Raw genomic sequence first — 26,495 nt, 5'->3', positions numbered from 1 at the left:
TTATTTTATTTTTAATTATGTGTAAATATGTGGAGTCGTGCAGGGGCCCACAAAGAGGGCGTTTCTCCTGCAGCTGCAGTGATAGACGGTGAGAGCTTCTTTCTGCACATGGGGGCCGAGACCTAAACCCCAGTCCCTGGAAGAGCAGGAAGCTCTCTTAACTACCAAGTGATTTCTCCAGCCCCATAAGCAATTATTCTAATAAAACATAAAACCTTGATAATCTTGTAATGTTCATGCATGCCAAAGTAGATATTAAAATACCCAGTCACATAGCAATGTTTACCACTAGGGTACCTTAGATAAGCGTATCCCCAGAGGGTCGTGTATTTGCGCACTTGGTCCCTGTTGGTGACGCTGCTTGGGAGGTTTAGAAGCTATGCCTTGATGGAAGAAGCATGCTCCTTGGGCTGGGCTTTGAGAGTTTAAAGATTCAAAACACTTCTAGTTTATTCTTCTCGTTGTGTGCTTGCAATTGAAGATGTAAGCTCTGAGTTCGCTACTCCAGAGGCCTGATGTCACACTGTCCACCACATTATGACCTCTAATCCAAATAAACTCTTCCTTCTCGGAGTTGTCTTGGTCATGGCGTTTCATCATAGCAACAGGAAAGTCATTCATAAAACCACAAAAAAGGGTTCTCATTGCGTAGACACCTTAACACCGCAGTTAAGCCCCTTGTCACCTACTGTGGGACACAAGGGGCACATGCTTCTCTTGTTGAGAATCTTCACATTGATAAATCTGTGCTGGCACTAATGGTACAGCCATCTAATTGTCTGCCTCTATCAGGCAATTGTCATACATTAAAACACAAAGCGACACAGGAACAATAACATTGGACACACACTTAGATCATTAAAAGACTATGTGGTGCTTGGGGATTTGTTCATCTGGTAGAGTAGAGCATGCCAGGCACACACAAGGTTTGGTCCCCCAGCATCACATAAACTGGACACAGTGTCTCAAGCCTGCAGTCCTGGCTCTTGAGAGATGGAAACAGTTCAGTTTTGGCGATATAGCAAGTTCGAGTCCATCCTGGACTACCTGAGTTCATGTGTCAATTAAAAAATAAGGAGCTGGAGAGATGGCTCAGTGGTTAAGAGCACTGACTGCTCTTCCAGAGGTCCTGAGTTCAAATCCCAGCAACCACATGGTGGCTCATGGCCATCTGTAATGAGATCTGACACCCTCTACTGGTGCGTCTGAAGACAGCTACAGTGTACTCATATAAAAATAAATAAATAAATACATAAATAAAATAATAAATAAAAAGGTTATTTAGTAAGAATTTCCCTTAGGAGCCATCAAGAGAACAGAGACTCATAGTTTCACACACTTGTACAAATTATAGTTGACAACTCTAAAAATGTTACTTAAATTGACAGGCAAGCAGATTTGGTATTACTGTTATCATCATTGTCATCGTTTTGCATGTGTTATGTGTACTTATGTAGATGTGTGAGCATGTGCATATATGTGTGAGGAGGCAGCGATCTCTCACCCAACCATGAACTTGTTGATTCAGCTAGACTAGCTGTGTAATAAGTGAAGGGGCTCTAGCCAGCCTGAGCATGGCTAACACAGCTCTGGCAGGCCCTCCTTTCTCCCCAGTTTCCTTGTAAGGAGAAAGGCACCAGACCCCAGCCTTCTCAAAAGCAACTCTCCCATTTTTCTAACAGAGTCAAGCTAGATTCACATTTCCAGGCTTGGAACCTGATCCTACCTTGAACCTCCAAATATTTTCTGTTAAACTGGTAAGAGAATATAAAGCTTACTGTTATCTTAGCCAAGGTACCTGAGTTGTAAAAATATGTCTGCCAGTGCCTGCCAAGCCCTCATTTACTACACACAGCTCAGCAGCTTCCTTTTCTCCCTGACTACCTTGAGCTGCAGACCAAGTGTCTAGGAGGATGAGTTAGGGGCCTTGGATTCTGGACCATGTGTCTAAGGGATTGAAGCCAGGTTTCCTGGTAAAGTCTCCACCAGATATGCCTTTGCTTAACCTTTAATGTCAAAATATGATCAGGTGACCCCCACAGCTCACCTAAGCCCCTCTCATTTTGCAGTTTCTCCCTTTAACTATGCAGTACAGGTTCAGCTCTCAAGCCGACTGTCTCTCTGAAGCTTGTCTCTGACGTGAGTTTTCCCAGCTTCTATCTGAACCCAACACCCTCTGCCTTGCTAAAAATCTATTAGATTATGTTCCTAAAGCTAGCCACTAAGGTCTAGTCCCTCATTTGGCCACTTTCTCCTAAGGCTGACTACTGAGGTCCAGCTATCAAAGTACTGAAGTCCAGCAATCAAGGCCCCCTTTGGCTCTCTTAATAACATGCCTGATTAAAATGAAACGCTTCATCCAAACATGAATCCAATTTACTCCCTTCACCCCCGTGTGCTATGCCCAAGCCGGCTAGAGTCCCTTCACTTATTAGCCAGTTAACCTTGCAATCAGGATCGATGCTTTCAAATCCAGAATGAAAGGGGACAAATAATCCCAACAAACACCAGTCAGCCCATCTCCTTAAACTGGGAACAAAACCACACTCATTTCCTTAGCCTGTGCCTCCCTGCCATGTTCAGCAGCTAAATTAGATCTCTCCTGCGTTACATCAAGCAGTATCATCCATCAGCATGATCAGGCAGGGCATACACTGGACAGCTCCTGGGGGAAGCAAATGGCTGCCTAACAATCCTTGGCCTTGCTTGCCTCAGAACAGACAGACAGACAGACCCAAACCAGAATTGCTTTGGGTGCCAGGAACAACAAGTGAAAGCCTGGCTGTTGTCCCAGCTACCACACCACTTGATGTTGTGTTTTCCACGGAGACAGTCACCAGCTTTCATTTTTATTCTACCTATAGGACTGGAGGATGCCATTTGGTATGCTGAGACTCTCCATGAATATGCTCAGAAAGCTTGGAGTATGACTTTTACCAATGTTTTTAAGACAAAGGCTTAGACTCTTTCTGTCCTGACAAACTAGGCCATCCATTCTTAGGATGCTAACGTAAAAGAGCAGTAATATTGAAAAGCAGAGAAGAGATGCATAGTCAGCGTGGTCACATTGTGATAAGGGACAAATGAAGGGCCCCAGAGGCACCTCAACCCCAAGTCAATCTTCAGGATCCTGACATGAGTTTTAGGTCTAAGGAGAGAGCAATTTGTGTGCATAATTAAACAGTCCTGATCAAAGTAGCCCACGGCCTCAGTTCTGATTTGTTTTGCAAGGTTGTTTAATGGGTCATTAGAACTGTAAAATCACTTGCTGGTAGGTAAGTTCTTCCTCTGGCCAGCACCAGGGTTTCAGCCTGTCTGTTCTCCCACCCGAGGATTCCTGGGGTGCCAGTAGGAGCCACCCAACATAGTCTGAATCTTCATGGCCCCCTGGAATGCACTGCATGAGAATGGGCCTGCTGTTCCCATCATAGGGGGCTGCTAACTTTGGGATTCAATTGTTTCAGTAGTCTGACAGCTGGAGATATACCATCACCCCTTCGAATGCAACCACACCAAACAGGCCTGCCAGCCATCTGCACAGAAAACAACCCTTGGGAAAGGCTGCTTGCTTTAGAGATTACAGAAATAGTACAGAGCCTGACCAGGACAGCAATCCTTTTGGGCACTGTCCACTCTTCTATCTTTCTCTTTATTCTGTAATAAACTCTAGCTATCTTCTCCATTGTGGTCTGTGTGTCTTCTCTGGATTCTTCTGAGGATAACAAGGACCGAAGATTCCAGTTACATCCCAGTTACATCTCTACACATCTGTATGTGCTTGCAAGTCTCTCTTTATTGAGATGGGAAGGGGGGGACTGAGATTTTCTCTGAGTAACTGAGGCTGTCCCAGAATTTGCTCTATAGACCAGGCTGGCCTTGAATTCAGAGATCCACCTGCCTCCACCTCCTGAGTGCTGGGATTAATGGTGTGAGCCACCACCACCTGGCTTGTGATGTCTCTTTTATGTGAGTTCCTTGGGCCCATCACTATCTCCCCAGCAGAAGGCATAACACTGGACTTCACCATCCAACACACAATTCTTCACTTACCTTCCTCCTCTGCCACCAATGATTACAGGGAAAGGCTGACACAGCCAAAACCACTCCAGAGTGGTTACAACCTAATGCTGACTATGCATGACTATGACCCCCTATGTCTCTTCTTTTTCTGTGTCCCTCCTCAGATGGTATTTGTAGATGGCTCAGAAGATGGGAATTGCTGCTCATAAAGTCCATAACCCCCAAGGTTAATGTGGCAGACAAGGAAGGCAACTTGTGCCAGGGCCAGGGGCGAGAGTTTAGGAGCCATGGTGGCTCTGGGTCTGGGATATGTGGCATATCTCTGCATCCAATGGCTATGTAGCCAGATGTCTGCACCCTTGTCCTATTGAAACAGGCACTTAGAAGTTGCTTTACTAAAAAACATTGCCTCTTCACTTCTGTGTACAAAATAACTAACAGCAAGATGAGAGCCTGGCTTCTCTGCTTCTCTGCTGCCTTTGCTTCTCATTGCCTGTTGACTTCTTTACATCGGCCCAGGACACTCAGTGAGCTTGTCTCTAAATGCAAATGGTACATGGCTTCCTCCAAGGATACAGGCGCAAGGGTAAGTGGGCCTCTTCTTAGTTTTCATGGTGTTCCATTCCCCTGCAAAGCACCTGGAGTGCTCTGGTCCTAAATTTGGATTCCAGTGTTACCAGAAATGTCACAGGACAGACTGTTCCCAATAAGGATTCATGTTGATGAGGTCGCACCCTGTAGCAAAATTTCCCCAAGGAACTAGTTTTTTCCTTAAAGCAACAAGAAAAATTTCCCAGTACTTTGCAGGATACTGCTGACCAATACTGGACAAGGAGGACTTAATTATGCCTGCCTCGTGTGGTTATTTGAATATGCTTGGCCCATAGAAAGTGCTACTACTAGGAGGTGTGGCCGTCTTGGAGGATGGGCATCATTGTGGGGTGGTCTTTGAGGGCTCCTAATGCTTAAGATCTGCCCCCTCCAAGACATAGTCTCTTTGTAGATGCCTTCCAAGCAGGGATGTAGAACTCTTGGCTCCCCATCACCAAGTCTGCCTGCACGATGCCATGTTTCCACTATGATGGTAATGAACTGAACCTCTGAACCTGTAAGCAGCCCATGTTTGCCTTTAGAAGACTTGCATTGGTCATGGTGTCTCTTCACAGCAGTGGAAACCTTAAGCACCAAGACACCTCAGTTCCTGTGTGTGTTAGTGTGTGTGTGTGAGGACGGGCATCATTGTGGGGTGGTCTTTGAGGGCTCCTAATGCTTAAGATCTGCCCCCTCCAAGACATAGTCTCTTTGTAGATGCCTTCCAAGCAGGGATGTAGAACTCTTGGCTCCCCCATCACCAAGTCTGCCTGCACGATGCCATGTTTCCACTATGATGGTAATGAACAGAACCTCTGAACCTGTAAGCAGCCCATGTTTGCCTTTAGAAGACTTGCATTGGTCATGGTGTCTCTTCACAGCAGTGGAAACCTTAAGCACCAAGACACCTCAGTTCCTGTGTGTGTTAGTGTGTGTGTGTGGTCCTGTGTGTGTTAGTATGTGTGGGTAGCTGGGGGCATTTGTGTATGTGCTCTGTGCATGTGTGTGTGTGCCTACAGAGGCCAGGCAAAAGCATCATACGTTGTCTACCACAGTCTTCCTTATTCCTTTGAGGCAGAGCCTGTTCTCAAACCTGGAGCTCAGTTTATCCAGCTAAGTTGGCATCCAACAAGCCCCAGTGATTTTCCTATGTCTGCCCTTCCCCCGAACCCCCACACACAACACAAGGGTTACAGGTACCTGTGACCATGCCAGCGTGTTATGTGGGTGCTGGGATCTGAACTCATGTCCTCATGGTTGCACAGCAAGCACATTCAACCAGTTCTCCATTCTTTCTCTATTTAGATCTAAAACTCATGGCAATGCCCTGAAGGTGGAAATGGGGCCACTGATGTCATAAGTATGCTAGGTCATAAACGTAAATATGTTTGTGTTTCCACATTGTCAGAATTTATTGAATAACAAAAACTTCACAAGGTACAGTGGCTTCATTGGCAGCAATTTCCCAGGTAGTTCCAACCCTGATAGTTCTGTGCAAGTCAATACAGGCTTTTTCATTCCAATTTTAATTATAAAATTACCTCTTAGACTATAAATTATTATATACCACACAGTAAATCTCTATTCTCTAGATAGATAGATAGATAGATAGATAGATAAATAGATAGATAGAGAGATAGAGAGATTATATAGATATATTTATTATATGTAATATATTATATGTAGATATAGAATAGATACACAATATACCTGTTATATACAATAGATAATCCATATATATTTATATGGAAAAATATATACACACACACATTATTAAATTGCTTCAAAGGATCAAAAGATTACAACAGAGTTCTAGATGTTTCAGAGGTCTGAAAGGCAAGCAAAGTGTTAGGGAAGCAAAGAGAGTCTCTGCAGAAGTAAGAGGGTGTAGTTAGAGAAATGCTGCTGAGGACCCAGGCTGCTGCCTGATCACTTGAGCAGAGCTGCAGAGATGAGGTGAAAGACCATGGAGGATACAAGAGTAAGCAGCAGGACATGATTCATGTGAACAAATGACAACAGGTTCATAGAGACGAACGAGCAGATGGGAGCTGGGAGGGCCACACAGACAGCAAGCCCTGGGCCAGTCAGTTCTCTGCTTCTGTCTCAGGTGTGCACATCAGGTGGTTAGAAGACAGGTTGGTGGGAATATTCTCATTGCAGTGTTAGACACCCATCTCTTCATTCGAGGGAGTTGTATCCTTTCCTTGGTCTGGTGTGTCTGATAAATTTGTGAGCCTGGCTTTCCTGATATAATTAGGGTTTAGGGTTTAAGGTTAGGATTAGCATTATGGTTAGGGTTAGGGTTAGGGTTAGTGTTAGTGTTTAGGGTCAACTTACGTAGAACTCATGTACTTCTACCATCCTAATTTACCTCAATAAATGGATGGGTGGCATCTTTCTCCTTCCATGGATAAGTCACTTGTATGTCTATGTTACATGAGTTGTGCCAGATGATGCTACAAGGTGTCCTTCTGGGTTTAGAGCCAATTTTATCCTCAAAATGGTGTCAAAAGCTATTTGTTACAACTACAAATTAGCCTGGTAACCATCTGCTGGCTACCTTTCATAGTTCTCGATGGTGCTATGTGTGCTTCAATGAAAACAAAGACATCAGCAGTCCTAACCAGCACTGGATGCTGCAGTACTGAGGTGGCTTGAATAAGAAAGGCCCCATAAGCTCATACATTTGAATGCTTAAGCATCAGGAGTACTACTTGAGAAGGGTTAGGAGGTGTGGCCTTGTTGAAGGAAGTATTCATTGGGAGTGGGCTTTCGTGTTTCAAAAGCCCAAGCTAGGCCCAGTAGCTCTGTCTTTGCTGCCTGTGGATCCAGACATAGAACTCTCAGATACTGCTTCATCACCTCTGTTTGTGCACCACCATGCTCCCCACCATTGGTGGTAATGGTGGAGAGCACCGTTATCCGAATCTGAAACTTTAAGCAAGCCCGAACAAAATGCTTTCTTTTGAAAGTTGCCATGGTTGCATTGTCTCTTCACTAAAACTAATACCAACTTGAGAGGCAAGTTGGGCTCACTAGTGCCATTATGATTATTGGGGTAGCCAGTCATTTTCTAATTAGATTTGAAGTCTGTTCTACTGAAGGAATTTCATATCTGGTATAAACCTGGTTAGAGTCCCATGACTAAAGAGACCATAGTCCATTGGGGAAACTTAATGGTATTTTGTTAAATGACACTACTTCTTATTTTATTTTATTTTACTTTATTTTATTTTATATTTTGACAAGGTCTCGCTATGAAATCCTGACTGTATTAGAACTCACTATGTAGACCAGGCCAATCTTAAGTGCTGAGATGAAAAGTGTGCACCATCACCGTCCGACTAACTACCTACTTAATATTTATATTTATACCCACAAATTTAGGTGACTCTCAACCTTGCTCTGAGGAGTTTCACTTTACAATGAGCAAAATACTGGTCAAAATGGCTCAGAATTAGGGACCGTGAGAGCTCAGCCATAGATAGGACACCTATGGCAACCTTGTCCCCACGGCTCAGGGACCATCACAGAAGAGGGGTCTGGAAGAACATATGAGCTGGAGGACGGGCAGGAACACTGCAAAGCGCTGTATTGTAAACAGGATAGGACTGGCACACAATTTATCTGCAGCAGCTGTGGTTTCCTGCACAAGATCAAGCCAGACCACAGTCCAGCAAGGATGGGGGAGGGGCTTCCAGACCCCAGCCCTAGCTGAAGAGCTATTGCTAGTTGGTGATGGTTGAGGGAGGGAGGGAGGGAGTGTCCATTTTCTTTCGGAGTGTGGCCTTTGGAGGTTGCTCATGCCTCATTGTGTGACCTCACACCTATGTGTACTAGTTGGAGGCAGGGGTCTACTACTAATCATAACAGTGATTTCCTTTCTTTTTTTTTTTCTTTTTTTCTTCTACTTTTGGTTTTTCCAGATAGGGTTTCACTGTGTAGCCTTGGCTGTCCTGGAACTCACTCTGTAGACCAGGCTGGCCTTGAACTCACAAAGATCTGACTGCTTCTGCCTCCCAAGTGCTGGGATTAAAAGTCTGTGCCACCACCACCCAGCCTGATTTTCTTTTTAAAGAAAACCTTTCTTAAATCTGGGCAGGGGTGGTGTCTGCATTTAATCCCAGCACTCAGGAGACAGAGGCAGGAGGATCTCTGCATTGGAGGCCAGCCTGGTCTACAGAGCTAGTTTCAGGAAAGCCAGGGTTACACAGAGAAACCTTGTCTTTAAAAAAAATGGCGAACATTTTCTCAAGTGCTTTCAGGCCATTTGAGATTCCTCTGTTGAGAATTGTCTGTTGAGCTCTGTACCCTGCTTTTAAAATAAATTATTTGGTTTGTTGATGAGTTCTTAGAAATATGTTCTTTGGAAATATGTTTTGGAAATTAACTCTCTAGCAGATGTCGAGTTGGTGAAGACTTTTCCCCAATCTGTAGACTGCTGTATTGTCCTATTGACAGTGTCTTTTGCCTTGCAGAAGCTTTTCAGTTTCATGAGGTTCCATTTACTAACTGTCAACCTTAGTGCCTGCATTATTGGTGTTCTGTTCAGGAAGTGGTCTCCTGTGCTGATGCATTCAAAGCTGTCCCCCACTTTCTCTCCTATCAGGTTCAGTGTATCTGGTTTATGTTGAGTTGAGTCTTGTGCAGGATGATAGAGGTGGAGCTATCTGCGTGCAGCCGTCCAGTGTGAGCAGCACCATCTGTCGAAGATGCTTTCCTTTTTCCACTGTATAATTCTGGCTTCTGTATCAAAAACCAGGTGTCCATAGATATGTGGACTTATGTCTGGGTCTTTAACTCAATGCCATTGATCAACCTCTTTGTTTTTAGCCAATGCTCTGTACTATAACTCTGTAATCATCATGAGAGGCTCCATCTAGCAACTGATGGAAACAGATGCAAAGACCCACAGCCAAACTTTAGGTGGAACTCAGGGAATCCGGTAGAAGAGGGGAGGAGGGATTTAGGAGGCAGAAGGGTCAAGCACACCCACAGATTCAACAAACCTCGCCTCGTAGGGGCTCACTGAGACTGAATGGACACTCGGGAGCCTGCATAGGTCTAACCTAGGCCCTCGACATATATATTGTAGTTTTACAGCTTGGTGCTTTTGTGGGATCCTAACAGAAGGATTAGGCATAGGGCACGTGGACCTTGCCACCAAAGAAACTGGCACAGAACTGGTGATGTTGAGCAAGTTCAAACTTGAGACTGACAGGAGCAGAACTAGTCCCTTCCCTGTTTCTGTGCCTGCCTCAGAACAAGTCCTCCAACTAGGTAGTCACAAGCAGTCAGTCACATACCCAGCACCTGGAATGCCTCTTCATGCTAATGAGGCAGCTCAGAGCCTTATCCTTTAGCCAAAGATCTTTCCCGCCCTGGATAGTCTCACCTCCTTCCCCCAAAACTATAAAATCCTTGGTTCATCATTAATAAAGTGTGTGTGTGTTCAAACCCACCTCCAATAAAGAAATGCAAAAAAGCTAGGGTCATCTCAGAGCTCTGCTTGATTAAAGATCATCGGAGAAGGTCTTCATGTAAAAGGGTCCTGACACTGAGACCCTGGGAGAAGGCCTCTTCTCCCCTCCCCCTTCCCCACTTGCTCCCCACTGGGATCCTGCTCCTCCTGGACTCTGCTTCATCCCCTCCTGGCTGGGCAGACAGTAGCATCTGATGCCCTGAAGAGAAAAGAGGGACTACAGACCCACCCGTTCTGGAACTATTCCACCCTGTCCTCTCTGAGCTGGTGTACTGGCGCCCTGACACCCCAAGAGGAGAAGCAGAACATGAACCCACATTGAAGGCTTTCTCTGATGCCTTTGACTGCTTTTGGGACCCTTGTCCCCCTACTGTGGTGCCTCGCCCAGCCTTAATATGAAGGCCAATGAAAGTAATGCCTAGTTTATTGCAACTGGATATGCCAAGTTCGGTTGATATCCCTGGGAGGCCTGCCCTTTTCTGTAGGGAAACAGAGATGGAGTGGGGGAGGGGTGCTGGCAGGAAAAGAGGGAGGGAAGCTGAGATTGGGATGTAATTGATGAGAGCATAATTTTTTAAATAAAGGACATGACGTCATCGGGAGGGAGACAGGTTGACGGTCCTGGGAATTGGAGAGAGGTAGTAGGGATGGATAATCCCCAAATACATTGTATACAGGCATGAAATTCTTTAAAAAACCTTAATCTGCCCTTAAGCAGGGTCTCTCGGGGTAAAGAATGGCCTGAGAACCATTGTTTCACACACTGTGGGGTAAGAGTAGGACACGTCCTGGTGTCAGCACTGGACCTCTGTCTGGCCGGTGTAGTGACAGAGACTAAATGTCCCGTTTCTGTTCTTGCTATCACTTCTCTGTTCGGCATACTGGGGAAGGGTGCAAGACCAGGCTTTTATCCTAAAAAACTCCAGGAACACAGAAGCTTCCCTCCGGGACAACCTTGCTGACTAAAGTTGTTAAAAAGCCAAATGTGGGGGCACACATTTGTCACCTCAGCTCTTCATACCCTGAGTATGAATACCCACAAGTCAAGGCCATCGACACCGGGTGCACTTGCGACACACAGACTTCCATGCATAAAAAAACACCCAAACACATAAGATAATAATTAAAAACTAACTTGAGGGTTAAAGTCCAAGGCCAGCCTGAGCTACATAGCAAGTGCTTGACTAGCCTAGCCTTTTATCTCAGGTACATTTCATTCCCTGGATTGTTCTTGCATGTGATTTGGTACCTCCTGTGACAAACATTACATTCAATTTATAAGACACGTTTATTCTTGTTGGATGCCAGAACATATCTACAGAACCCAATCTGGACAGTGTTGTGTTTTATAAAAAGAAAAGGAGAGAGTGAGTATGTCTGGTGGATGTGCAGTCAGGTGTGGGGCAAGGGCGTGCCTCTGCGGGCCCATGCTGAGGCATCCCTTCCCCCTGAGGGCCAGTCACACACGACAGTATAGTATAGAATAGAGTTTATTCAGAGTATGGAGAGGGGAGCTGAGGGAGTAGAGGCAGAGAAAGGCAGAGAGAGAGAGAGAGAGAGAGAGAGAGAGAGAGAGAGAGAGAGAGAGAGAGAAGAGGCTGGCCATGAGCATATGGAGCGAAAGGGGGTAAGGGGCAAGATGATAGAACAAGAACAAGAGAGAGAGAGGAGGGCGTGAGCATCCCCTTTTATAGTGAGTCAGGCACACCTGGCTGTTGCCAAGTAATTGTGGGGTAGAGCCTAGACTAAATGCCAACAGCCAGTGCACCCTGAATCTGGATATGGCCTTCTGCCTTGCTTTCGTGCTTTCCCAGATATAATTTATAGTACGCGGCACCCAATTGTGTTTAGATTGCTCCGTTCTGGAGAAGTTCTGCTCTGTAAACGTTTAGTATGTGCTTACTCAGATTTATTTACATGTTTTTAATGGTCACATTTTTCTAAACTCAAACAGCTGTTCTTGAATCATTACTTTCTTTGCTACACTCGTATATAAAAGTGCAGCACATATACCAAAATTGGAAGGATAAAAGTTTGCTGAAACTGAGGACTGTCTACAGCATCAGACAGCAGCCTGCCCTGTTCTTTCAGATTCCAGCAGACAGGATCTGCACAGGTCGTCAAAAGTCAACTTTCCCTGCTGAGACTCCAGAGACTTGAATAAATATCACAACTGCCCATAGAGACAATGTATGTTTTCCTAAAATCTTCTCAAACAGAATGTCTAAAACAACAAATAAGCTATGTTTACTCAGGGACAGGATGTTTGTAACCCTGAGTTTTATCCTATTAGCATTCCTCTTTGAACCCTAAGTCTAAACAGTCCATCTCATAAAACCACTCTTAATTGGGGTTTCTATTGCTGTGACCAAAAGCAGATTGGAAAGGAAAGGGTTTATCCCGTCCCACAATGCTCAGTTCATGGTCCAGTATCAAAGGACTCAGGGGAGTAACCTCGAGGCAGGAATTAAAGCAGAGGCCATGGGGGGGGGGGAGCAGAGTCAGCATGGGACACCCCAAGACCAAGTTCTCAGGACACCCCAAGACCATGTTCAGAGTCAGCACAGGACACCCCAAGACCAAGTTCTCAGAACAAAGGAGATTTGCCCCAGAGGGACAGAGGACAGGGAATAAGAGGCAAAGACAGGAGACAGGATGAGGGAGAAGGGGAAGGAACAAGAGAGAACCCCTTGTGTTAGGATGAGGTGTTTAATTTTAACTGGGCATGTTAATTAGGTGAGCCAAAGGGGGCCTTTGATTGCTGGACTTCAATGCTTTGATAGCTGGACCTGGGTGGTTGGCCTCAGGAGAGGGAAGTGGGCAAATAAGGGAATAGACTTTGGCAGCTAGCTTTAGAAATGTTATCCAATGGTTCTTAACAAGGAAGAGAGAAGGGAGAAGAAGAGAAAGCCTGCCAGAGCTGTGTTTGCCATGCTCCTGCCTGCTTGAGTCCTTTCAGAGGGTGTTGCCTACTGGCTTCCTCTTCATGGCTTACTCAGCCTACTTTCTTATCGAACCCAGGACCACCAGCTCAGGGACAGCCCCTCCCACAAAGAGCTGGGCCCTTGCACACCAATGGTTAAGAAAATGTACCATGGGCTTGCCTACAGGCTAATTATCTAGAGACTTTTTCTCAACTGAAGTTCTGGCTTCAAAAATGACTCTAGCCTGTGTCATGTTCATGTAAAATTAGCAAGTACAACCACCTTACATTTACCATTAAAAAATTATTTAAGATTAAAAAAAACAAATAAACAGACCAAGTCATCTAGTTTTACTTAACTTTTAAACACTACTTAAATTTTAAGGTTTGAATAATCTTTAAAACATGTTGTAAATTAAGACCTTTGAGGAATGTGGCCTGATGTGTTTATAAAAAAGATAAAGGGAGGGGGGATATGTTCTATGGAGGTGTGGTGAGGTGTGGGGGAAGGGGGTGTCTCAGCGGACCCAAATCCAAGGCATCCCTTCCTCCTGAGGGACCAGCCACACAATGGTATAGTATAGAATAGAGTTTATTCAGGGCATGGGGAGGGGAGTTAAGAGGGCAGTAGACTATCATATGGAGATTCAATGCTCACTAGCCTAAACTTCAGAGAACTGGTAAAGCCTTTCCCGACTGGTTAGTGTAAACATCCCCATGGTCCCAGGGTAGAGTCCTTGAGCTCGGAGCTACCGGTGTTACCCTTGAGAATGGAGACGTTCAGTCTTCTCACCGACTTTTGTTCTAGGACGTTTTCCCCTGGGTGAGATTTTCCTTTTTCCTTTTGAGACAGTTTCTTTCTCACTGCTGAGAATCCCAGACCGAGCCTGGATAAACTGTATTCTGTAGCTCAAGGGCACTGGTCCAGAGCTTAGCTCCCAGCCTATCAGGTGATAACCTGGTGGTCTGGCCGATGCTAGAAATCTCTGGTTATTGATAATGTCCCCCAGGACACTGGCCCAGGCAGTTAATGACTATTCTCTCACCCATGGTCTGTCTTGGCCTCATTGTCCCTACTTTCTGGAATGTCTTGGTCTAATTCACAGTAAGCAAAAAGCTCACTGCTAGCTAGCTATGCTTCCCACTCCTCCCTCCCTCATTTGCTCACTCCTGCCCGCCCCATCGCTGCAGCCACTGGTATGTCGGGTCTGATCCCGCCCCTGTGTCCTCCAGGGACTCTGTGAGACTTGCTTTTCCACGAGTGTGCCATCTGCTGCCCCTACACGTGTGCTCTCTCTCTTGTGCACCGGGCTCCTGCGTTCAGCCCATCACCGCTCCTACTTGGCTGCCTGCCCACAGGCACAAGAAAAACAGCTTTCGCCCTGTCCCTTGTGGACTCTTGTTCACTGAGAAGCCATTTTTCCCACAGGCTCGACTATCTGCCTGTGCTTGTTCACGCTCGCAAATGCCCGTGAGTAAGCCTCTCTCTGTCTCTGTCTATCTGTCTCTCTCTGTGTCTCTCTCTGCCTCTCTGTCTGTCTCTGTCTCTCACTCTCTCTGTCTCTGTCTCCCGCCCCCCCCCCCCAAACCCTTCCCCCCGGGACTCAGGAAGTGAGCAGCTAGCCCCGCTGCTGCCGCAAGAATAGTGTGCGCATTGCTGGGACACAGAACACTTCTACTTCCAGTGCTCTAGCCCTGCCCACCGCGGGGCGGGGCAGCGCCGGCCCGCAGCCAGAGACACTGGTCCAGGGCTTCTGGTTACTAGGAGGAAGCTCTGCCCTACTTGCCTGTGTCCCAGCCGTGAGCGCCACAGAACCACCCCCACCGCTTGACACTGTCGCCGCCGCTGAGGCCGCCGCTGCCTCAGCCACTCAGCAGCTCTGTAGCCCCACGCTCCCTGGGGGTGCACGCCATTATTGCGGCTCCTAGTGATCTGTTCTCTTCAGGCTGCAAGCTGCTGCATTCGTTCCACACGCTTCCCGCCCAAGCGCTCGCGCATGCGCCTGTCTCTAGCTCCACAGTCCATCCATTCCCACGGCTTGCCTGGCTTGCTTGTTCAGTTCCTGTCTCAGGCCTGAACCCGCCTGGACAAACTCACTTTCTGTCACCATGACCTTATGCCACTGCTGCCAGCTCTCTTATTCTGATCCACACCAACTCTAAGTCAAGTGTTTCTCTACTAATACAAGGCCAAATATTTCTCTGCTAATGCAAAATGTGTTTTTCTCTACTTACACAACCTGTCAAAGTTACTTAAAATTTTCGTTCTTACCCTATCTTGAAAAATAATGATTTTTGCTACTGCCATTAAATTATGGTGTGCTCTATTCAGATATAACCAATTGAAATGGCTCTTGTCCAAATCTGCTAATTAACTGAAGTGTGTCAACCCAAAACATGGTTTCTATGCTTAAAAGCTCATCCTGAGAAAGGCTCAGGGCTACACTGGGATCTCGAACACCCGATGTAGTGTAGTCACAGGTCGGCTAATGAAGGCTTTCTATTGCCTTGAACCCATGTCTACGCAGTGTTATCTGGTGAATACTGAACAGCAGTGACGTTGGAGTGTTACACAGGTGCATGGTCTGAACCACAATGCATTTTACATGTTACATGCATGTGATGAGAGCAGCCCTAGAGCCTTCTTAAGCCATATAAGCAAGCCTGTGGGAAAAGAAGGTTCCACAATGTCCCCTTGACCCACCTTTGGTGATCTTCAATTTTACATCAGATGTTTCCCCGAGATGCCAAGAAGTCTTGCCACCTGTGTATGGCTCCCGAATCCTCTAGAAGAGTGGTTCTCTGTTGCAGAATATTTGATCACACTGTGAACCCTGAGGTTGTTACTTACTGACAAAAACTAGTTGTGTTGTGGCTCAGTCCTTTGCACACACCTTTAACCCTAAACAATAAAGGTAAAGTTAGTTTGTAACAGGAAGCACCCATGTTTGAAAGTGATGTCTAATTGAGTGGCAGACAAAGTGATGAACAGAGAAAGATTTGACAGAATAGGCTATGCTTAACTTTCATGAGAAGAGAGAGGAAAGGGAAGCTACTTGAGAAAGCACTGCAGAGAGAAAGGGAGAAGGTAGGTTTCCTGGGAGAGTTTTACAGAGACAGTTTGAAGAGAAAACAAGCTAGAAGCAGCTGATGACAGAAAGAGCCAGAGAATGAGAAGGAGCCTAAAGATTAGAAGATTAGAACAGATTATTAGAGTTACTCTGAAGTCAGTCAGAGCAATTCAGGAGAGAGAGAGAGAGAGAGAGAGAGAGAGAGAGAGAGAGAGAGAGAGAGAGAGAGAGAGAGAGAGAGAGAGAAAGAGGATTGAATCAGTCAAGTTGGAGAGAAAAAAATGGGAGAAAGAGAGAGAATGGTGATTTAGTTCAATGGAGTGCTTGCCTCGATCCAATCTTGTGTAAGGCAAACTATCATCATTATCATCATGATGTCCTTCCTTGTCATCCTCCTTCTTCTCCCTCCTCATCGGTGTCATCATCATCATCATCATCATGAACTGGTACAGACAATTCAGCATGTGAAGACATGAAGGCATCTGCTGCCAAAAATAAAGGATTTGATCCCTGGGAACTGCATAGTGGAAAGAGAGAGAAAAAACTCCCTAAAGCTATTTTTGTGACATCCACATTCACGACATTGTACACTTACACACACACACACACACACACATCAAAAGAGGTGAGATGGTCAAGAATATCTGTAACATCAGCACTTAAGAGGTGGAGGGGAGAATCCAGGTTCACAATCAATTATCTTGGCTACATAGCTTGTTCAGGGCAAGCATTAGTGACAGAAAACTGCTTTTATTTAAAAGAAAAAAAAATGTCTTCAAGAAGTGGCTGAGGAGTGTGTCCTAAAAAGGAAGAAGAGGGAAGGAGACAGTCTCAGGTCAGGCTGGCAAAGGCTTGCTCTAGGAACCAGGGCAGGGCATGGCTTCACTTAGTGCAAATTGGTGCTCCTGGTACTGCAGTGCTCCCTACTGAGCACCTGTGCTCTTCCTGCTGCAGAATGGCTTGCACCACGCACGGGCGCAGCAGGCACTTGCTGGCCACACCTGCCCTGGGTGCCCCGCTCTGGCTGCAAGCTCCGGGGAGCTCTGGTTAGCATCCCCTGCAGTCCTTGCAGGCCCTGGTCAGCAGGTGATGATGGTCAATGACATTGGGTACAGACTGGGGATCTGCTTCTTAGAAGGTGAAGACTAACTAGGCAGCAGACTAGACACTAGAGCAAAGCCTGTCCTGTGGCCAGCAGCGCTCACTTGGCAGGGTCAGGGGGACAAGATGACCCTGAGCTAATATGGGCAAGGCTGACAAGGCTCTGAATCCCTTTGTTGAATAAAGTTTATGCATTTATGGGAGCCTGCATCATTCTTGTCACCTGAGACTCCCTATAACTTTTTTAACTGCCCTCACATTGGGCCCTAGAGGCTCACTAGGCAGAAGTTCCAACGTCCTGAGAACTTTGAGGTCAGCATCAACAGCCTCAAAGCAGTGCTGGGCTTGAAAGGTGATTAGTGTAGATACAACCAAGGATGGCAGGAACAGCCTTACAAAGATGGGGACAGCTAGACTTGAAAAGGGGTGAGGGGTTACTGCCTCCCTTGCGTTTCCAGGTCCTTTTCCAGGCACCTCCTGTTCCCCATCTTCCTGGCCTGGCCTCCATCTTCCCTCACAAAGCAGAAGCTACCTGAGAAGATGGTCTATTTATTTCATTTTAATTTATATATTTATTCTCTTGAGCCACACTGGAGCTTAATTCAGAGCTTGTGCAAGATGGTAGCTCCTCACAACTTGCTACCTCTGGAGTGGCTAAGATTACAGACCAGGCCTGCCTATAACACTTGACCAGGCTAAAGATGGTCATGGGGGAGGTGTATGTGTATGTGCAAGGGGCTGGGGGTGGGGTTTGCTGTAGACATGGATCAGAAGTTAAGAGTAATAAGTTAAGGTCCTAAGTTCAATTCCCAGCAACGATATGGTGACTCACAACCATTTGTAATGGGATCTAAATCTCTCTTCTGGTATACATGAAGACAGAGCCTTCATACATAGAATATATTAATCAATAAATCATTTTTGAAAAGGCGGGGTAAAATCAATTTATAGAAGAAGAGAAAGAAAGAGAAGGAAGAGGAGATGATGATGATGGTGATGAAGATTCTGGGAGGTGATGCCTGCATCGAGGACAGGTAAAGGGTACAGAAAATGTTTCTTCTTTAGCAAGCCAGGACAAGGAACTCCAGTAAGGTGGACCACTAAGGTCCTGTGGGAGCCACAACCAACCCCAGTAACTTCTGTTTTCTTCTGTATAGCTCCTGACATACACTTTCCAAAAAGTTTAACCCTTGCTGACTTGAATCTCACTGGTTGTGTCAAGCTCACGGAGAACTGCCTGACCCTGTCTGCCTGGAGTGCTGAGATTGAAGGTGTGCATACCATATATAGCAATAAATTATTTTTTTAATTATAAAGTTTTTTTTCCTAAGGATCGAGATATAGCTCAGTGGCAGCTAAAGCATTGTCCTAGACTCAATGCTCAATGTTACAAATATAAATGGAATTAGTGCTACTCTGTAATGTCATGGACAGATCAGAAGTGCTTATTAGTACTGTTTTTTCTTTTCTGGTATATGTATGTATGTGTGTGTGTGGTTGTGTGTGTGTGTGAGCCAGATATCATGTAGCCCAGACTATACTTAAACTGAGTATGTAGCAAAGGATGTCCTGAAACTTCCTGTTCTGCTCTTCTTGGCTCCACCTCCAGAGTGGGATTATGGACACAAACCGTCACCCCTGGTTTTATGTGCTATTAGGGATAGAACCCAGGCTTCATAGATGCTGGGAGCTCTCCAACCTACTTGTGAAATCTTTGCCTTAGTTTGGGATCAGGGTTCACACTTCCCAGCTGGACCTCAATGCTGCTACTTCTGTGTGACCTTTGTCCTCTGTGCCTCAGTTTCCTCATTGGGAGGGAGGCGATTTCTCTATGTAGTAGTCCTGGAATTTGCTTTAAAGAGCAGGTTGGCCTTGAACTCACAGAAATTCTCCTGCCTCTGCTTCCTGAACCTTGAAATTCAAGGCATGTGCCACCACAGCCAGTCAAGCCTTCATTTTGCAAGTGGTACTGTGAGAACCTGAGAGGTGCAGATAGAGAGAGGCCTGTCCTCTGCTTTGTTATATTTGATCCTGGGCCTGAAGCTTCCTTCTCCTTGAATCTACTTGGCTGTTTCTCCCTCCTCTCTGAAACCTAAGCTCAGATCCCATTGCCTCAGGGAAGAATCTCTGAAGCTCTCTCAACCTGCCTCACCCCCTGGAGATGCTGTCACTCATCTGCCTGTACAGATGCCCAGGGACGCGGGCACTTCAGCAGTCACCACGAGCTTCTGCATTGACCCCTCTTGGCAAACAGTCCATCTGCTGAACTGCTGGTCCCTTTTTGTGTCTGTGTGTCTGTGTTGTGTATGTGTGTTGTATATGTTTGTATGTGTGCATGCGTGCATGCATGCATGTTAATGAAGTCATACACTTATATATGTATACATACATGTGGAGGCCAGAGATTGACCTTGAGTGGCTTTGGGGGGGTCTCTAATACTTATTTTGTAAAGCAAGATCTCTTTCCTGAAGCTAGAGCTTGCAGATTTGGCTTGAGTAGCTGGCCAGAGAACCGTGAGGGTAAGTCTGTCTCCACCCCTCCATGTGCTTCTTCTCCCTGTGCTGCAGTTATGGACTTGCAGGTTCTGGGGACCCAAAGGTAGCTTCTTATTCTTGAACAGCAAACAAAGATTTTACCCACTGAACCATCTCTGTAACTCATCTGGGACCCCTTTTTTTCATGTCCTAGTGCAATGAAAAGCCTGATAAGAACAAGCTATTGGCAGATGACTAATGGCCTCCCTTGTATCACCAGAGAAGTCTGGAGCATTGCAGGGCCAGCAGAGGTGCCGGGTTTGGCCCTGGTGCAGGGCACAGTGCACAGTGGTGGTCTCTGAGCTAACACCTCAGAGATTGTAGCTTAGGGTCTTTGTAGGCAGGCCCCAAACCCTTGCCGGATCCATTTCTACCCACCCTTCATTTCAGATCACAGAAGCCTCTCAGACTCAAGGATTGCACTTGGACACACAGCTCATGCAGATGTTGTATTTATTCATGGGTTCAGTTTGGAAGTACCTGACACAGACCACTTCAGCCTGAGTGGCCATATTTCACACATGAACTGTTTTCACTTCCCCACAAAAACAAGATACTCTTTATGCCACCTGCCCTCCAAGAGACACAAGCTCCCTTGAGCACAAAGCTGGGATCATCAGGGTAGCTAGAGTACTGATAAATACCCACGTGATACCCCACCATTAGCTGGCGCGGCTGGGTGGTTGTAAAGACTATCTGAGTTAAAGCAGAAGGAGAGTATGAGCCTTCGACCCCAGTGATGTGCTCTTCCTTAGACAGTCTGGCTACCATTTCCTTCCCGGCAGTTGAGCCATACACTTGACCGTCCTTGTCATCATAGTTGAACTGAATTCTAGGAGAGAGGAAAAGTCTTGAATACTCATCCCGACAGTGCATGACCTGACTTCCTGGCTCCTTGGTACCCCTCCCCGCTCTTTTAGCTTCTTAAGACATACTGAAAAAGAAAACGCCACTCTCAGACACTGTGATCTAAAGCTCACTACTCAGTATGAGAGGAACCAGTTCCCTCATGAGCACAGAAGACATTACAAACAGGGAGGACCTTAGGAAGCTGCTCACTGAGACCTTCAAAAGGAGCTCGACTGCCATGGGGAGCTGCCCCTGGCCTTGCTGGGACATCCTCAGCCTAGGTCACTTATAAGCAGCAGGTCACAGACTAGGTGCCTTCCATGCCCCTTGAGGACTTCACCAGCCGAACTGCTAAGTTCATCAGCACCCCATCTTTGATAGTGTTCCAGAGCTTTCTCTTCCCTGTTCATACACTCTACCTGTTTTTTTATGTGTGTGTCTGGTGTTCTCTAAGTACAAAGCAGAAATCCAGTCCAGGACTCAAGCAGGGCTACCCACCCCCACTCCCCCTATATCAAAGGACTGACTTTGGAATTTCTGCTTCCAACATATCTTACCACTAATAACTTATTAGAGACTTACTCTGACCCTTGCCTCTTTAGACTCTAACCTGACAGACCAGACTTTTGCTATCAAGTTTGGGGCCTGAGGGGCCTTTTGTGGTTGACTTCAGTAAGGAGAATCATCTCCAACCTTCTTTGATCAACCCAAGAGGCAACAGTAGGAATTTACAAATGGAATCTGCCAGGATAGGCCTGTGTGCAGGAGAGGTGGCTAGAGACAGGGATAAGCCAAAGGTTTGGCTGGTGGCTCTGTGACTCTGTTAATCAAATGACTTTAAGGAGCCATTGGAAGCCAGGTGAGGATTCCATGGGTAGAATATAAGCAGAGCATCTACATGGGCCCATGAAGCCATCGAAGAACTGGGACCCAGTGGAACGAGCCATGACCCCAATCCTACTTACCCAACAATCGATCTAGCCTGAAGAAATACCCGGATACTTGTTATATTTTTTTCTTCAGGTGTGCTAGTGCAGGAATGTTTTCCAACTTCTGGACCATGATAATCTGTGTGGATAAAAAACCCAAAGGGAGAAAACCCACTCAGCCACACGGAGGATGTCTTCCCACCTTGAAGAATAGTCCCGTGTCAATATTTAGTCTGTGGCAAAGGGCTGGGAGTAGCCCCCATGTCTCATGGGTTGTGAGAGACGAGGTGGCTACTAGAGAGAGAGAGAGAGAGAGAGAGAGAGAGAGAGAGAGAGAGAGAGACATAGACAGAGACAGAGAGACAGAGAGACAGAGAGAGAGAGAGAGAGAGAGAGAGAGAGAGAGAGAGAGAGAGAGAGGCAGACTTCAGACTTGACTTACCTTGTGTCAAAACGGTGGGGGTGCCCAAGAAGGCAAGAATCAGTAAGGCCAGCATGGCCTCCAGCTGGAACATCTCAAAGTCTGAGGGGAAAGAGCAAAGACCACCCAAGTCTTGGACAGGGAACCAGCTGCATTTTGCCATGTCCATCCCTGGGAGGCACACAGCTTACCTGGCTGAGAGGACTCGCCTTGGGTGTCTTGTTCCTGGACCTCTTTCCCTCCCCTTATATGCTTCTGGGGCCTCTTGGGCCCCTGTCCAGAAGGAAGAAGCCACAGGCCACCAGAGAGACAGGAAGGAGCTGGTGGGGGGTCTCTTCCTGGGGGAGTTCTCAAAGCCATCTGGGGAGGCTCCCGGACACTCTGTATTTGCCAACTTGGCACTATAGCCTACGTCAACAGGGCTGCTGACAGTGACAGGCATTATCTCCATTGTCACCTTTGGGCTCTCACGGGAACCTGGTCAGAACTTGACTTTAGAAGTTAGAGAGGTTTGCTGAGAGCCCTTTCCCAGCTCAGCCTGGCAGATTTCAACCCTCTGAGTGGCACAGGTACTAGTCTCAGAAACACTCCAGAGCACCAGGGCCTCTTATTGAGGGGCCTAGGCAGGTCCTTAGTCTGGCACACTTCACAGAACCCCTGTGAGCTCCCTACCAACCTCAGAGAGCTAGAGACAAGTGTTGCTCCTTCTACCCTGCTTGAAGAACAAAGAAGAGGCACTTTGATAGTAGTTGCTCGACCTGTCACTCAGCTATCTGTGGTGGTCTCTCTCCTATGCAGGATTTAGCTATAGAACAGATGGGAAGGGACTCAGAGGTCATGAGATAGAGACATCCAAGATGTAACAGGAGCCATAAAAGGCAGAGAGTAAAATCTCTCGGCCAACTCATCTGGCAGCACCTAGGACCAGTGTGAGGTGTGTTCCTGCATTTTTGTGCATGTGTGTGTATGCGTACTTGTGTGTGTGTGTGTGTGTGTGTGTGTGTCTGTGTGTGTCTGTGTGTATTACTGGGAATTGAACACAGACTACCAAAACATTTGGCAAGTGCTCTACTACTGAGCTATCTAAGGACTGTTTCCTCTTTGTCATTGTGTTGTGCATGAGGATTGGGGGTACATGAATGTGTGTGCACATGTTGATGATCATCACACATATTCTTTTTCCTCCTCTTCCTCCTCTTCCTCCTTCTCTGTCTCCTTCTTTGGTCGGATCTTTGTATTATGACCCAGACTGGCCAGGACCTTACTGGAACTGGAGTTATAGACAGTTGTGTTGGTGCTGTGAGTCCAACCCAGGACCTCTGGAAGAGCAGTCAGTGTTCACAGTTGCCCAACCACCTCTCCAGACATTTATGCCTATGTTTTTGAGACCATCTCTCACTAAACCTCGAGCTCACTGATTCAGTTGGACTGGCTTGTTAGCAGGCCCCAAGGATCTCCTGTCTCCCGCTTTTCCTGCATGAGTATTAAAAGCATGCACTGTTGCACCCAGCCTTTTTATGTGGGTGCTAGGAATCACACCCAGAGCCTTATTGCTTGATGTCAAATGTTTTACCAGCTGAGCCATCTCCTTATCCCCTCCTCAAGCCCCAGGAGCCCTGTCTTTATCTGGGTGATGATATTCTCCTGGGCTTGGGTCCTGGGTAGCTTCCCTCTGTCTGATGTACTTTCTTCTGTCTATTCTCATCTGTTCTACTCAGCCCCTTCTTGAAGGAAGACACATGAAAGGAACACAAAGATGTATTTGTCAAGACTTCGCATTGGCGACTGAAAAGCATCCCATTGGAATGATCTGGGAAGATGGGATGGGGAAGATGATGATGGAGGAGATGAAGGCTATTTATTACTTCACATGGGGCAGAGAACAATGTCAGAAAGGGCATCCTCAGGGTCTCTGGAAATAGTAGAAGGTCACAACTGCTGATACGGTATGGAAGCCAGACTTGATGGAAAGCCCAGCTTCATGAGGGATGTGATGGGTGAACTGGGTCGATGCTGTGCTTCGAGCTTTTCATCTTTTACATCTAGAAAATCACAGTATCTACCCTCAGTGTTGCTGTGAGAATCCCCAGAGATTTTTCACATAGAGAGGGCTACTTAGAGAGTTCCTGGAAAGTCAGGGTTACATAAATAAACCCTGTCCAAAAAACAAAAAAACAAAAAAACAAAAAAACAAAAAAAAAAGGAAAAACCCAAAAGCCTGTCTCAAGTCACACTTGAATTTTTATTTTAGATATCCAAGTAAATCGAGGGATGACACACAGCTATGGATAATCAGACATCTCAGACATCTATCCCTGAGTGCTAGCCTTTAGGCTATTCTTTACATAATTTAAGACACTTTAAAACAGCTGGTAAGAAAATCTTTTATATATAATTCTGTTTGATTGAAGTATGAATAAAGGCTTGACCTAGAAAACAGCATCACTGAAACCACAACATGGAGGCCTTTCTTTCCTTTCCTTTCCTTTCCTTTCGTTTCCTTTCGTTTCCTTTCCTTTCCTTTCCTTTTCCTTTCCTTTTCTTTTCTCCTCTTTTCTTTTCATTTGTTGGTACTCGGGATTAAACCAAAGACCTCACTGTGTGCAACAAGTGCTCTACCACTGAGCCTCATCCCCAGGCCTGATATAGAGGTTATGTTTGTTCATTTGCTTGTTTGCCCCTATGAGAGGTATACAAAGTTCCTAGACAAGGCCAGTCCCAGATGAAGAATAAAATTCAAGAGTCCATTACTGGACTAGGGGTGCAGCTCCATTGGCAGAGTGCTTTCCCAGCATGCACCTGGATTCAATACCCAGTACTATATAAATTGGGCAGAGTATCACATCTGTAATCAAAAACCTGGGAGGTAGAGAATTAAGTATTGTGTGAGACGTGTCCTTGGGGAACATGAACAAATGTCTATTCATCCAAGATAGTGAATCAAGACATAAAAGTTAAGCCACCATAGAGAGCAGACACATGGTGACGATTGGCCACATGGCCAGGAAGGGAGCTTTAGAGAAAGCATAAGGAAGCCCCAGAGTGCCAGGAAATTGTACTTAGCTCTGGTTACCATTCAAAAGAAGAGAAAAAAGGCACAACTCAGAAAGGGAGGCTGCTCCAGCAGAGAGCCTCCTGGACAGCCCTGGAGCATCTGCCCAGAGGAGGGAGTTCTGGGAAGGAAAAATTCACCTCACTAAAGGAACAGTATGTTCCTCCTACCTCTTTTATACAGCTTCAGGTGAGCCAGGCTTCCTGAGGAGTAGCCTTTAGCTTACACACTGGATTAACTCTTAAAGAAACAGACATGTCTCTATCTATCAGATAATTCCAAGGTTATTGTAACCACAGTGGGGTTTTCCTCATACTCCTGAAGAGATGAAATAATAGGCCACACCAGTGAGATGCCTAGGATCCAGATGCTATCATCTGAATGAGAAACCTGGTTCCATCAAGACTTCAAGTCCCTGAAGGCACTCAGTTGCATCAAGTAATCTATGCAAACATTTGTCCTTGGCAGGAGTAGCAAAGAGAGAGGCAAGCACACCTGAAGAGTTCCTTTAATCTTTTGGGGACCTTGACTCACATAAAACCAGATCTTTGGCTTCAGTGAAGAAAGTAAGTTCAGGAGAAGCCCCTATGAAGCAGAGTCGGTCTTCATTCAGAACAGAGAGCTGCTCAGAGAAAGACTAAAGCACCTTGGGAATGTGGATGTGGACTTCTCAGAGCACAGTCACATTTAACTGCAGTTCCGTCCACAGGTAGATCCAAAGGAAACTGCAGACCCTAAAACTGCAGAAGGCAGTCAGACATCTAGAAGGCCTGGCCTGGCCTGGCCTGGCCTGTAGGAGGTGGTTAGATAAAAGTCACCATTCCTCAGGAACTGGTGAAGCTGGCTCCCTCTACTAAAAGAAGTCCTTTCCCATATCACAGTCAGAAAGGGCAAATGGCTACCCTTGTTGCCCATTAGCATACCAAAGCACACCTGGCTCCCAGGCTTCCAGGCTCCCTCCTATCTCAAGTATCTGTTGCCCATTTCAGAGTCCAGGCAGGCCCCCCAGCCCTTCTCATCCCCTCCCCTGCTAAACTCCATCCAGCTCCAGGGTTTCCCTCCCCCAGCTACTCCTTCTCCTTGTAAGCCTGCTCTTTCTGGATAGTTCACTCTGACTCTCTGTCTCCCCTGCCCCATCTCTCTCTGTGTTCCTCTCCTCCTCTCCCTCTGACCTCCTGGGCTCCCTCTTTCCATGTTCCTCTCTCTGGGCTCTGCACCTGCTTCTCTCTTGGCCATGTTCAGTCTGCTTCTTTTTCTCTCTCCTGGATGTCTCCGACTGTCCTCTCTCTCTGTGTCTCTCTCCCTCCTTCCCCTTATCCACACCTTGAGTGACATCATCAGTTTATACATCAATGGTGGTTTCATTATGCTCAGTACAGGGATGACACTATTAGGAGGTGTAGCCCTGTTGGAGTGGGCTTGTCACTATGTGTGTGGGCTTTCAGATCCTCATCCTAGCTGCCCATGAGTCAGTATTCTGCTAGTAGCCTTCAGATGAAGACATAAACTCTCAGCTCC

General features: G+C 46.3%; 2 protein-coding genes and 1 long non-coding RNA gene across 5 annotated transcripts in view; 1 reads left to right on the top strand and 2 right to left on the bottom strand.

Moving 5' to 3' along the window:
- The window catches only part of Sbp (spermine binding protein), a 23,053-nt gene extending 6,000 nt beyond the window's left edge, over positions 1-17,053 (bottom strand). Inside the window, exon 1 of one of the 2 annotated variants that reach the window (NM_001384098.1) lies at positions 17,025-17,053. The gene's annotated coding sequence lies outside the window, so the exon portion shown is untranslated. Of the gene's footprint in view, positions 1-14,304; positions 14,319-17,024 lie in introns of those variants that run through there. The other variant, NM_001384097.1, reaches the window with a different exon arrangement.
- Positions 14,248-26,495, top strand: Gm41545. Its single transcript, XR_876668.3, has 3 exons — positions 14,248-14,490; positions 18,349-18,462; positions 23,644-26,495. It is a non-coding gene; the product is annotated as a predicted gene, 41545 (long non-coding RNA).
- Positions 20,163-22,185, bottom strand: Dcpp3 (demilune cell and parotid protein 3). 2 transcript variants are annotated; one of them, NM_001077633.1, is made up of 4 exons: positions 22,117-22,146; positions 21,947-22,027; positions 21,541-21,643; positions 20,163-20,558 (listed from the first exon to the last, which is right to left on the bottom strand). In NM_001077633.1, the coding sequence occupies exons 2-4, from the start codon at positions 22,017-22,019 to the stop codon at positions 20,222-20,224; spliced, it is 513 nt and encodes a 170-aa protein (NP_001071101.1). In that variant the 5' UTR covers positions 22,020-22,027; positions 22,117-22,146; the 3' UTR covers positions 20,163-20,221. The 2 variants fall into 2 exon arrangements, with proteins under 2 accessions (NP_001071101.1, XP_030105796.1); XM_030249936.1 differs by having other exon boundaries at positions 21,947-22,185.

Source organism: Mus musculus, chromosome 17, assembly GCF_000001635.26.
Source record: "Mus musculus strain C57BL/6J chromosome 17, GRCm38.p6 C57BL/6J".
Lineage (NCBI taxonomy): Eukaryota > Metazoa > Chordata > Mammalia > Rodentia > Muridae > Mus > Mus musculus.
The sequence above is the reverse complement of the archived record's forward strand: the minus strand, read 5'-3'. Positions and strand labels throughout refer to the sequence as shown.

What these genes read in the sequence shown, in the direction of transcription:
- Dcpp3 (XM_030249936.1), bottom strand. Translation starts at nt 22,094, where the DNA reads ATGGACATGGCAAAATGCAGCTGGTTCCCTGTCCAAGACTTGGGTGGT. An exon ending in CCCCACCGTTTTGACACAAG is followed by an intron (nt 21,644 to 21,946) that starts GTAAGTCAAGTC and finishes TTATCCACACAG; the next exon opens with ATTATCATGGTCCAGAAGTT. An exon ending in CAGGCTAGATCGATTGTTGG is followed by an intron (nt 20,559 to 21,540) that starts GTAAGTAGGATT and finishes CCTCTCTCCTAG; the next exon opens with AATTCAGTTCAACTATGATG.